The sequence below is a fragment of the Anguilla anguilla genome, chromosome 3, assembly GCF_013347855.1.
Source record: "Anguilla anguilla isolate fAngAng1 chromosome 3, fAngAng1.pri, whole genome shotgun sequence".
Lineage (NCBI taxonomy): Eukaryota > Metazoa > Chordata > Actinopteri > Anguilliformes > Anguillidae > Anguilla > Anguilla anguilla.
In genome coordinates, this window is record NC_049203.1 from 10,771,318 (window position 1) to 10,784,913 (window position 13,596).

Here is a 13,596-nt window from a genome sequence, read left to right on the forward strand (position 1 = left end):
TGATGTTTTGCAGGTACTCGTATCCATAGCAACGTTTACACAATCCATTCACACAGGTGGAAATTTTACTTGAAGCACTTCTGCTTGAAGCCTTGCTCAAGAGTAACCACCTGAGAAACCACTTGGAAATCAAATGCACACCCAGTGCTGCAAGGTTAGCTCCCGATCCATTACGCTACACTGCCATGCATTCTATCATTTGGTAGTCAGGATGCACACATTCGATAACTGGTAAACAAACTCGAACCAAACATATAGCAGTTTTAAACATTTATTGATGATTTAATACAAAAAAAAAAAACATTTTTATTACAGAAAAATCCAAAACCTACTCATAATTCAGATTAACATACACATATCTAGCAGCTTTACACTTCATTGTTTTTAAATGATTCACTATCTTTTATTATTTTATAGTGTATTTTGTAGAGAGAAAAAAATATCACCAGTCTTCCAGAATTGAGTAGTGAGGTTAATGTTATTTCGCCCTGGGAGAGAAGTAACAACGCATCTGCCCCTGCTAGTGCAGCAATACTGAGCAAACTCAGGATCAGCTCCACTTTGCAGGTTTTCAAAATACGTAACTGTTGAGGAGTCCTTTTCTATAGCTGCGTAAGAAAAGACACAGAGGTAGGCACTTGACATGCTCACTGCATTGAATTAGAAGTGGTTTATGCGTTACAACATCATCAAGCTGAAAGCTCAGTTCAGAATTCAAATTTTAAAATCTAATATCTGACAACTGCTGCGGTTGTATATTAAACTAAACTATCCATACAATTTGTTATAATTCATTTAATCTATTTACACATAGGAAAAAATAGCTTTAAGTATTTTTTAAATGAATAACTTTAATTAAATAGTCTTTTTAGACTTTTCTTTCGTCTGGTTTCACAAACATCATATGATTGATCAAAAACCAATTCCACATTCGTTCACATTCCATTATTTCTCTCTACGTATGTGTAATGTCATACACTGAAACCTTCATATTGAAGTAAAGGAACCATTACCATTGGAAACCAATCCAAGAAGCAATTCCAGCTTTTAAAAATGTTAAAACATTGCCCAGGCAGCATTTTCCAGAGGGGCAAATTCACTCAACCAGACTGAGAGCTGGGCACGAACAAGGATTGTAGAAAACGTGTGAGACAACTGAACTATACATGGGACTCAACTGTTGTTTCATGCTAACTTGTCTAGATGCAATTTGTTAGACAAACTCTTGCTTTTAGCACATCGTAGCAACAGTACACACAAAACTGAATGATACACTAAACACCAAATTACAGGGCGACACAGTTTGAAAAGCACACTCTCTAAACATTCCTGTGATTAGTTCACTACTGCAGATTTCTTCTCAGAAGTTCTGTGCTTTCTTGAAACCAAGCCATTCGTGGGCTACTCCCTGGCCTACCTGTGAGGCGATCCCTTTCAGTTTAAACGTATATTACACCCCATATTGTTACGAGAGGACACCGCTACTCTATAGATGTGTGAGTATGCGCAGCACAGGTCCACAGCAGAAACCGGACAGACTAATAAATAAAACCGACTGTGTGAACTAAAGAAAAAATAACAACAGGCACACTACAGCAGTAGCCATCTTGAACTGTGAATTTGCTCACACAATAAAAAAACACAATTCACGCCAAGATTTTTTCCAAGTAATTCCAAGCGACAAATCACATTTTTAAATGTGCAATTGAAAACAATCACGCCTGATCACATAATTAACTGGCAAAAGCATTTACCAGCCCTGAAACTTTGTCTACATTCGAAATGAAGATGAGGATGTGCCTAATGAGACAGTGGATGGTGCTGGTTCCTTCAATGGAAACGATACTAAAGGCATCCTGTGGATGAATCCCTGTTAGCATTATGAAGACATGTGCCCAGAAACTAAACACTGACATACACAGTCAAAACAAGAACAAGGACTACATGGGTTACTTTGGCACATGAAACATGGGGATCCAACATTCGGGAGATACTGCCCAAAAAAAAAAATACACTGAAAGGAAGACAACATGAGTGACAGATCTATGTTCTATGATCTATGTGGTGCACCCCATGCAGATGAGAAACCAAAACCTGAATAGCAGAGTTCAGTGCATGGCACATGCAGACAGAATGACGAACAATGGCAAAATTTCATTTCATGAGATAGAATTGTATTCCGTAACAACGCCTGGACTTAGTCAACAGGTACTACACCGTGCACATACAAAAATATGCTAAGCATACAGTTCTTCCATACGAAGCAGGATTACTGTTTTTCTACATAAAGCCTTTCAGACTCATGGTGGTGGGTTATGTGGAAAATCTGACGAGGCCCCACCTCAAGTTTGACCCCTGAGGGTCTTTCAAAGCTTCTTTCGCTGTGAGTGAATCTCCACGTGTCACTTCGGCAACGCGTGAAACAACTGCGTTCTTAAAGTGGTGGAGTTTGGGTGGAAAACCCCCTTCCTGGACTGTTTCCACACTCAAGGAGAAACAGACCGCGAAACAGACTAGCTCCTGCACCAGAATAAATTGACCATTAAAGAGCACCACATCACAGCATGCAAGCAGTAACTTTCCATTGAATACGACTGTATACAGAGGTATCCATATGCATTTATATCTAAATGTAGCTCGACTCGGACTAAACCTCGCCTTTCATTTCCATCCCAAGTAACATTTTTTTCACCTCTAAGGCAGATACTAATAAGCATAAGCATATGGAGAGACAGGTACATCACAGTGGATTTGTACAGAAGAAGAATATGGGCAAAGGCAACAGCTTTTATAGCCCCCCTCCCCCCCCCCTCCCCATTATGATAGATGAAGGTCCCTAGCTCCTCTTCTGTTCATATAGCAAAAGTAAATGTTATGAGTACACTTATTTCGACGAGATTACTGAGGTAAGTACGTCCTTGGAGGTGCAGTCACACGCCCCCCCCCCCCCCCCCCCCCCCACCCCCTCACTCACAGGCTTCCACTGGATCATTAAATACTCCCATGTCCCTGAACAATCTCAGCTCAGAAGGAATTGAATAGTGGAATCTGGAATGACATGAATGAAACAGCACAATATGTATATATCGGTACAGGTATTCAGTCTGAGAAAGGGTCTACGTGAGGCAAAACGGTCAGTGTATCGCCCGTCTGTGAATCGGCCCCTATTTCTCAAATTACTTGATGAGAGAGAAAAAAAAAATCTATCTGTAAAAAAATGATCTGAGTAACAGTTAATCAAAAGCAAAAATTGAAACCTTAATCCTGAGAGGTAACTAATCCTGTGGTTGCCACTGGCCTATCATGAAACAGATTTTTTTTTCCTGTTTTCCCCTAGTTATTTACAGTTCCTGGAGAAAAAAACCATAATGCCCGTATATAAGGCATTGTGATTGTGAGACTTAGAGTCCAGTAATCGGCACATCAAATTTGCAGAAAAGACAGAGAAGATGATAATGTGACAATTTCTTGCAAAGATAATCAAAACCAAACCAAATAAATCAGCCTGTTTTACAAATGTAACACTGACACATTGAAACACACACACACAAACACACACACACACGCATGCGCACACACACATACACACAGACGCACACACATGCATACACACACACACACACACACACGCGTGCACACACACACACACATACACACACAAAGCACACGCACGCACACCTACAGAGATGACTGAAACTGACAGCACCTGACAGAAAGTTGGAGGTGAGCTGCTGTACAGGTGGGTGAGCTTTGGACTATCAGACAGGCAATGAGGTTGACCAGAGAGTTCCGCTTAGCAACGCTGTCAGCGACTAGCCAGACGTCCAAGCTCTACACCTCAGGCACTCTCCTTAAGTTACTCACAGAGGTATAGTTCATCTGTCCACACTTCTCCACACTCTTCCATTCGGGAAAAAAAACCTATGCCGGTTCAAATTCATCTCTCCTAAGCATTCATTTCCTGTGTATACTTTCCAGAAAGTATGTTAGAAATTCAGGTGTTTGTCTTCTTCCTAGTGCATACGAACGTCCGTTCTCTTTTACCGGAGCAAGACCAAAATGACAGTGGGAACAGGTGACTGGTGACACCACGCGGACCACTAACATGCAGAACGTCGTGTACATTTACATACCAGTGCATGCATAGCTGTTTATACAGTGACAGGGACGCGGATCTTCGCTCGCTGAAAAGGCCTTTCGGGCTCAGCCCCAGCGTCAGCCCCATCACAGCACGTGTCAAACTATTGCTTACAAATTTTCTGTGCAAAGACTAGAAACCAGCCGACGCCGATTTTGGTTTTTCCACAGTTTTGGCCCCACAGCTTTGGCCCAATAGTTCAAAATCAAAGCACACCTTCCCTTTTAGCACCCCAAGGAGACACGGACATGCAGCCCGGGCTGTTGTGGTGGAAAAAGTAGAAGGGTAAGATCAACCTCACCAGTACGTACGCGTGTGCAATAACAGATCAATGAACCCATTCGCGCTCTGAGGTCATTTTCAGAAACTGGTGACCGACCAGCTCTGTCATTAAGTTAACCAGGGTTCATTCTTTCCAGCATCCCGCTTGTAGAGGCTCTAGGTGCTATGCTTGACAGAAGAGGATCACAGATTTGTGTCAAGAGCAGGAGTCCGGGAAACTCCAGGGCTAATGAGAGAGGTCAGTAAAACATCTGGCAGATTTAAAAAAATAAAATAAAAGACTTTCCTGTCGAAGTCCATTACAAAGTCTTATAACCATCTTATATTTGACACAGAAATCTAATGCTTCTATATACAGGTATGTGCTACATATTAAAGAAAGAGGTTTAAGGCGATACCAAGCCTTCTAGCGTTCTACTGACATGACTGCAATATTTCAGAAAAATATATATTTATGCTGTAGTTTGCTTTAGTATGAGGGGTTTTCATATAAGAGCGTTTTGTTAAAAAAAAAAATACAAATAAAAACAACTTTTTTCATTAATATAACAACATAAAAAAAGTTCATGGAAAAAAAAATTGGCATTATGAATCATTAATAATACAGAGCACATGCAGTACCCTAAAACAACAAAATTATTGTCTGTGGGCACTGAGGAATCCACCTGAAGTCTGTTTTCTGCTAAACCCCATTCCAGCAAAATGGAAACGTGCATACAAAACATGGCTTTTGGGAACAGCAACAAAAGCTAGCGCCACCACTACATTCCCAGCAAATAATCACCCATTTATCAGCATTTGCACCCAAGGTAGAGGTGGGGAGAAGTCATTATATAAATGGAGCTGTTAAAATGGCAGTATGCCAGCTCTATGCTTTGGGGGCATAATGACTACAAATTAAATGGGCTGAGCATGGAGGTCCAAATGAACCTCTTGTAAAGGAGGGCTTTTCACTGCATTTGCTTACAGTGCGTTACATGAAACCCTTTGACTCTTTTTTTCTTTTTTTTTTTTACATTGTCGTAGCAATTAATGGCTATGTCTTGCTCGCTCCTTCTCGAAATTTCATCATTGTCAATTCAATTCAGGTTACAATAGATTGTGCAAAAACAGCTTGTCAGCCTTTCAGAAGGGGCAAGGGGAGAAAAGTGCATAAATGTGTGTCAAAAAGTGCCAAAACATATTTTCAAAAATCCCATCAGAAAGTGCACTCACATGGTTTGTTCTGTAATTAAATTACTTATTACCAGGTCCTGTTTTGAAATGTGACCTGTATTTAAAAATTTGGTAAATATTTGTTCTCTCAATGGTTCAACAAATAAGTCAACTTTCCCAGGCTCAGCAGTGTCATTCCCCTTCTTATCTCCCTCTCCTGGGTACCAGGAGCTCGCATCAAATTCGAAACCTAGGCGCTAGCCTTTCAGGATGCCAAAGGGAAAGCTCTGCCATATCTTCAACAGTTTATCAGAATCTACAGACCAATCAGACCTCTTCATTCTGCTACCTCTTGGTGCCTGGCCCCTCCCCCTGATGTGGTCACAACTCTTGTCTTGTCTTGGTGGAATGAGCTTCCCGCTACAGTCCGGAAAGCAGAAACCCTGCCCATCTTTCAATTCAGACTGAAGCTCGTCAGATTGCACCATGGCCCCCCAGACCCTTTTAGACATCCTTTCTTTCTTTCTTTGGATTTCATTCTGGGATAATATATAAAGATATTTTATAAGGCTGTCTAGTGGTATTGTCTTTTGTTCCAATACAAATGGATGTCTGTTAGCTTAACATCACACTTATTGATTATAACTGGGCCATCAGTGCCTTCTGGGCGATATCCCATTTTTGTATTCCTAAGACTAACACTGATGGTCTCCACTTCTCTAAGTTGCTCTGAATAAGAGCATCTGCTATGTGATTGTAATGTAAAGTAATGAAATGTAATGTCGTCACAAATTAAATCAAGAAACCTCTCATGTCTTTAATTGTGACCGCTGATTGCTTTGCAATGACCAACGATTAAGAATACTGGCAACCCTCTAATTATGTGACTGCAGTAAGGAGCTGGGAGAGAAGAAATGGGAAGAGCAGGATCTAGTAGAATTATTTATCAAATGTGCATTTGTTTCTTTGTTCTCCAACTTGAGATCTAAACTTGAGATCTAAAATTTTAATCTGTTGATTGTTTCTCATAATGCATTCCATTTATTTTATGAGTAGCTTTTTTCCATTGTCCATACTTGTTATATTTAATCATTCAATTTGGTGAAGATCCAGACAATGAAAAAAGAACATATTTTGGTGTTCCAGCACACTAGCTAACCATGATTTCATAGCAAGAAGCAAAAATATATTTTTTGAAAATTAAGACAAATCATTTTGGGATTTAAAAAAATAAATAATTGTAGTCAAAAAACAACTATTTTGTTAGTTAAGTGCCCCTTCTGAAACTCAGGCTGAGAACAGCACTTCTGGATTTTTTTTTTCAATGGTGACACGCGTAAGGACACCATGGCAGTAATTTGTAGCGTTTTTCACGAGTGTGAATGCCGATCAGTGCACAATGCCAGCATTTTGATGGGAAAGTGACTTTAGTGAATTTGAGTTTCCCCTTTGAATCGCCCCTTTGAATAAAGAAAGTTGGGAGGATTGTAAGACAGGGTTACATTCTTACCATTGATCAGACCTTTGATTTAGCATGCTGTTTCTATTTGTCGCACACCCACCCACCAACGCACATTAGACAATCTGTATATTCAGTGCCTGCAGACAAGATCGCTATCAAGAACCCACTTGATTCCTTCACAAACAAAAAAAAAGCTCACCCATACACCACACTGAATCCTGATTTGTTTGGATCAAATTATGTTCACTCCCCAAAATAACGCCATTTTAGATGGAACAAATCCCTGTCCTCCATCAAGGCCCCTCCCCCCCCCCACCCCCACCCTTTTCCTATAGTGTGTAATGTGTGTTTCCCATTATAGGAGCTTGTGAGGTCAGACTTTCCTAACACCTTCCTAAGCCATTTCATTCACACAAAGTCCAGGGACGAACATCAGTCCAAAGAGGGTTTTTTTGTTTTTTGTCTTTTTTTTTTTTTAAGTTGAAGATTTCATATTGGGCCTTCACCATCTAACAAACGGCAGGGGAGACAGTACGGTGAAAATGGGGAGCACCTGAATTAAAGATGAAGAGTCCGACAGATTATCACAGTATTGCTGGTGGGCAGAATCCCTGCAGAGAGGAAAGAGAGAGAGAGAGAGGGCAGTGTGAGACAGCAAAGTAACCGCGTTTCCCCCACAGCTAAGCTATTAAGTCCCAATGAGTTCGAAAGGCTTAATTAGCGACTTCATGGTAAACGGCTGGTAGGCGACTAGAATTTCATTCTGTTCATTTTGTTCATCTGAATGTCCTAATGTTGTTTGTACACTGTGCCAGGGGACATTTTACAAGTCGTCTACGGTGCTCATTTATTTATGTAAATTTCTTTTTGGAAGACATGAAGATAGAGGCACATTGTGATTTCAACTTGGCAACGTGGCAAAAGGGCAACCACACGCTTCTTAGCTGATAGCCATTTCACAGCCACAATCCTTAGGTTCAAGAAAGGAGCCACACCATATGTGAACAATCACTGAACTATTTAGATTTTATTGTGCACCTGACTGCCAACCACACCCCCACCCCATCTGAGTAAATACAAAAATCCATTCCACTTCCAAAAACAGCATTAAAAAAAAAATGTTCTCAAACAAACGCTTGCGCCATCTGGAAAATCAATGAAAACAGGTCTGTGACCGTTTGACTGACACGCCTAAGCAATTTTTGCGCACGCTTCTGCATTTTGCACACGTTCTGATGCGCACCGAAAACCTGTGCAGAGCGGACTTCAGACAGACAGATAAACAGACGGATGAAGAGAAACAGACAGACAGTTTAAAAATGGAAATAGTGAAACGAGCACAGGAGGAGGAGTCGAACCTTTGCATGGCGGGCAAACTCAGATGTGCGTCTCCGCGTCAGTGAAGCCGGGCAGCATGTCCCCGTTGGCGGCGTACTTGGCCGGGGGCAGCATCTGGTCGGCGCTGGGGTCCGCGGGCACGCCCTCCCGGCTCTTCTGCATGCGCTGGTGGTAGACGGGCACGAAAAAGAGCACCAGGGCCCCCACTATGGGCGGGACTCCCGCCAGGTAGAACGCCACGTGGTAGTCCCCGAAGTAGTCCCGCAGGAGCCCTGCGAAACGGGGGAATGGGGAAGATCAGGTACCCCGCGGGCCCCCTGCTCAAGGAAAAACCAGACCTGGGCTCTCCGCCATGTAAACAAATACCAGGACTGGGGCCAGGTAGAGTATGAATCAGCTTAAAGGCTTATAGTGGAGAGGGAAAGACATGCTGTACACTCGATCAGGCCAATCTCACAGACTCGTATGAGAAAGTACCCTCTCGAACCGCTGGCTCTGATGGATGCACTGCACTGCACTGTTAAATGTATCGATCCAACAATGCATTACCCGCGAGAACACACAGAAATCTTCTTCTTTTTTTTCTCCTAGTCTGACTGACATGGGCCACAGCAGGTGCTCCAGACCGGGGTTTGTGTAGGAAATCGCAGCTCGTATTATGTTAGGGAAATACCATGTCATTAAACTTAACGAGCAGACAGTGGGCTTCCAGTGCATTGCCACATGAGATCAGAACACATCACATTATGGTGTAACAAGGAAATGAGTCAAGGCAATGCATTGTTTTTTATGGCAAAGGCACAGTCCTTAGTATTACTTGAATGTTTTCTCCAGCACACTTGTGGTTAGCAAAAACAATAAGATGAACAGGCCAATTCCCAAGTCAATAATTGGAAACTGTAAATTCAGCACACCTCACCTATTGCAGAATATATGCCTTCTTGTTATGACACGTTCCATTAAATCTCATGCTTGCCGTTGCAGCTGTTCCTTCTGAAGTACGACTTAAACTCTATGAACTGTTATCTGTTCATCTGAGGGGCTGATTCACTAAAAGAATGAACTGCAGCCACATACTGCCTACATTTCTTACATTTTCACCATTCCCACAATTAACAAATAATGTATGACCAATCACAGAAAAATCATATTAAACAGCTAATTACACAGTCTACTAAAATTGATCAGCAACAGTCTTAGTTACTGAAGAAATTACACTACGAAAAGTAAGTTTTAAACAAAGCATCATGGGTACCAGTCAAAAGGCAAAAGAAACAAAATGGGGGCACGGCAAGGCATATTCTGAATAAGTGAGGAAACGGAAATGTGAGTGTTTGAACAGCAAGCGTTATCGTACGAGTCTGTGCATTAGTAGGGGCGTAACTGACGCAGAAGCTGCGTAACTGACCTGCGATGGGCGGCCCGGCGGTCATGGGCAGCGACATGAGGCCCAGCAGGTAGCCGATGGCCTGGGAGGCGCGCATGGGCCCCACCAGCTCGAAGGCGATGGGCGCCATGATGGTGATGAAGCAGCCGTCGCACAGCCCCAGGAACAGGCACACCACCACCAGGCTCTCGAACACGTGGCACTGCGGGATCATCATGGACACCAGGCCCAGGACCGCGAAGGAGGCCACCTGGAGGGAGAGACACGCGGGGACAGGGCCCGGCACGGTTAGCCCCGAGGCCTTCGTTAGCCGCGCTCCCGCCGGCCACGCCCAGGCGCGCCGGACCCTGTACCGCGCCGGCCAGGAGCCCTTCGCCAGGGCTCAGAGGTAAGTTTGCGTTCCAGTCCCTGGGCATAACCCGAATCTGGATCCCTTCCAGCAGTGCCAGGGGTCAGCCGCCACCCCCTCTGCCCAAGGATGTCAACGGTCAATTCAGGGAAATGGAGAAGAGCGGCAAACCTCACAGTTTTCTGGCGTTCGCTCGTTGTGTACAGTTGACAATGTCGATGCCAGGTGGAAAAATAAACAATGTGATGAAACACGAAGGACGCTGAAGGACACATGATTGCTGTGCTCCAACTTTTTGCCTTACTGCTGCCACACTCAACTTCTAGTCATTTCTGTCATGCGATTGGAATTCAGTTCTGTAATATGACAATAAAACCTGAGCTTGAAACATATTTCAGGCCGTTACAATGTGAACAACTAGACGTTGCAAGCATTGTAATATGCGTTCGGGCCCAAACAATTACTAAAGCTAATATTTCATGTAAAAAAATAAAAGTGTGGCAGAATGAATTTGTTGTACCTGTAGCAGCAGGAGATGACATAAAGCAGAAATATTCATATTCGCCTGATGTGTACACTATTAGACCATTTGTTACCTATCATCAGTACTGTAATAAATGGCCATTTCCTGACCATATGTGAACACACAATGCCCCCGCACGGAATCATAAAAGATCAGTCGTCTCTCAGTTCTCCAAGCGAGGATCCGTGCTCGTACTGTAGATTATGTAACCCGTGCATACACTGAACGCAGCTATTAAAGAGCTCTTTGAAGTCTCAGCGAAGCTTAATTTATTACAGCATGGCTTAATATAAACAACAGTTCTGATTTTAAATGTTTTATACACCCTGTCCTCCTATTCTCAAGCTGTTTCCAATAGAAACACACCGAAGCGAAGAGCAAAGACATTTATTTTTGGCACAGCTCATTTATGGGAAGCATGTGTGAAGGAAAGGCTTCCTCATTCCTAATTTTATAAGTGGAACAAAAAAAAAAAAAAACACTCTTACAGTCGTGCTCATCTGGATTCGGCTATGCTGAGTTGTTGGACAGGGCTGAGGAGTCACTGAGGCTAGCCCTGGCCCAGGCTGCGCTATGCCTGACGGGAGGTAATGCAAACAAAGCTCAGACCACGGCAACGCTAGGGCGCAGCTGAAGCCGGTCTCGTGACTACTCGGCGTTCGAGCGCCATTAACCGAGTTCAGACTGCGCACCTGACCGCGCGGCACACTGTACACTTTGTTTTCACTCTCCGTTTGTTCTATGAACGAGATCCGAGCGGCAGGGGCTCCCCGATGGTGATTTTTTTTTTCTTTTTTTTTTGTTGCTTTTTGCTACAAGCGTTCCTGACTGGCTGGCCCCTGACCTCAGTCTGGTGAAGACCAAAGTGAAATCATACGAGCTTTAATGTCTAATATGAACCCAAAGGAGGAGGCTAGAACACTAGCCGGGGCCTTACGCCACTCAGGAGACGACCCACGAAACCCTGTCCCGACTTCGCAGAGCGTAGCTGTTAGCGTTAGCCGTGAGCGTTAGCCGCGAGCCCCGTCCATCCCCAGACGAGCGCGTTCTGAAGAGGACACGTCTGCGCCGCCCCGCTGTTTCGTTCCGCGCTCCGCTCCGGTTACGTAACCTGTCTGTGCCTCCGAAAGAAAAGCCCCTCTGTTCCTCCAGGGGGCCCGCGCAGATGGGAACGGCCAGGGAAAGAAACAGATCACCGATCATCCACGCACCAGAGAAAATGAGCGAGCATCCCGCGCCCCCCCCCCCCCCCCCCAAAACCAACCAGAGTAGGCAGGGGGAACGAATCATTCAACATCCTGTGCCACGGTCTGTTACATTACTGCAGCTAAAACGAAAAAAAAGCGGAAGCCATTTCTGAGGCTCGCTTTTACCGTTACTTCCTCCAGTCAGCTTTCACATAAGGGGATCGAGCAGTGGTGCAGGAACAATCAACTGCAGTGTCCGTACTGACATCAAAATGGGAAAAAGAGAAGCACAGGAAATATTTTTAAGTGTTGAACCCCGCAGGTTCCTTCCCAAGCTCCTTTGCCATTTCCTCCCAGGGCCTGGTTCTTCTTTAAACAATGCAATATATTATCTGCACCCTCTTATGTAAATACCCAGTCTGCATAATTGCCCATGAGAAAGCAGGCCTAACTGCAATTAACCTTACATTGTTCAAAGTTTTTTTCAAAGGGTACCAAATGGGTCATTCACACAAAATCACAGATGTGAATGAGTGCAGAATTACACAAGCTGAGTCAGCACTCATAAAGAGTTTTTTTATGCACTTGATGTCATGCATCCGACCACTCCTGGCCGAACTGAGAATGATCAAATCTGCTGAAGAAGATTGAAGACAGTTCCCTTGAACGAAAGGCGGAACGTTTAAATGCAAACTCTTGTGGTGATATTGAATTATGGGCTGGTTATGTAATGTCAGTGATCTTCAATTCATCTTGAGATTAGCCAGCTCAATATGTGCTCATTGCCAGAATTGTAATTGTACTTGTATTTTCTTAAAAAAAAAAAAAAAAGTTAGCTCTGGAGGTTGTTTGCGATGTAACAGAACACAATTGCTCACAGAGTTGGCCTAACTGAGTAAAAACGCACAGCTTTTGCACATTTTTGGTGTATTTGAGAAGATGCAGTTTCAATTGTTTTTAAGTACAAAAGAAAGTCACTTGTGTTAACTACTCATTAACAACACTGGTCAAGCCACTAAGAATTAAAAATGGCACTTTGAAATTAAAGGTAAACGAAAAATACTTCATAAAATCCAACGCAAAAGAGATCGCAAATACTTTAAAACCATCATTCATATAAAGTAGCTAGATTTCCAAAGATACAACAATTGTACAGAAGAAAAAAACACTCCAGATATGAGTGCCAGAAACAGATAAAAGCTGTCATTAGAAAAACAAAAAAAACAACGGAAATAACAGAAACACACATGATTGATGCTCAAACGATTGTGTATTACCTGCATATAAATTTTATTGACTCCTGGAATCAGGTCCCCGACGTTCCCGAAAATCAATCGTCCGAGTCCAGAAGAGGCCCCGATGCACACCAACAGGACCCACTCTTTCTTGATCTCTTTAAATTCCTCCTTCACAAAGTTCATCTGATAGAGGGGAAGGGGAAATGGCTAAAATCACACTCTGTTACCCAGTCACCCTGTTAAAGGACACAATCTGCATGTATCAATTGCAAGGTACAAAAAGCAATTTGCTAAGCTATTCTACAGACAGGTCAACATTAGCATATGGAAGTTTAAAATGTAATAAAATGTGAAAATTATTAAAAATAGTTTTTCTTCCTATGTTCCATTTACCACTACTATTGTTACTGAAAGGGCTTTATGTTCTATCTACATCAGTATTTGTTATTCCCAAAATACTACTTACTCCACAGTATTTACACAGGATATCCAACATACTTTTTGAAACTAAAGAGAAAACGAGTGTAACCAAATACG

At 42.9% G+C, this 13,596-nt stretch overlaps 1 protein-coding gene across 1 annotated transcript in view; it reads right to left on the reverse strand.

Annotated features, from left to right (window-relative positions):
- Positions 1 to 5,435: 5,435 nt before the first annotated feature.
- The window catches only part of slc16a2 (solute carrier family 16 member 2), a 33,783-nt gene continuing 25,622 nt past the window's right edge, over positions 5,436 to 13,596 (reverse strand). The window contains exons 4-7 of the mRNA XM_035408833.1: positions 13,099 to 13,242; positions 9,784 to 10,012; positions 8,396 to 8,647; positions 5,436 to 7,648 (exon numbers count right to left, since the gene is read on the reverse strand). Coding sequence (XP_035264724.1) covers positions 8,415 to 8,647; positions 9,784 to 10,012; positions 13,099 to 13,242 — 606 coding nt within the window. The 3' untranslated portion in view covers positions 5,436 to 7,648; positions 8,396 to 8,414. The remainder of the gene's footprint in view (positions 7,649 to 8,395; positions 8,648 to 9,783; positions 10,013 to 13,098; positions 13,243 to 13,596) is intronic.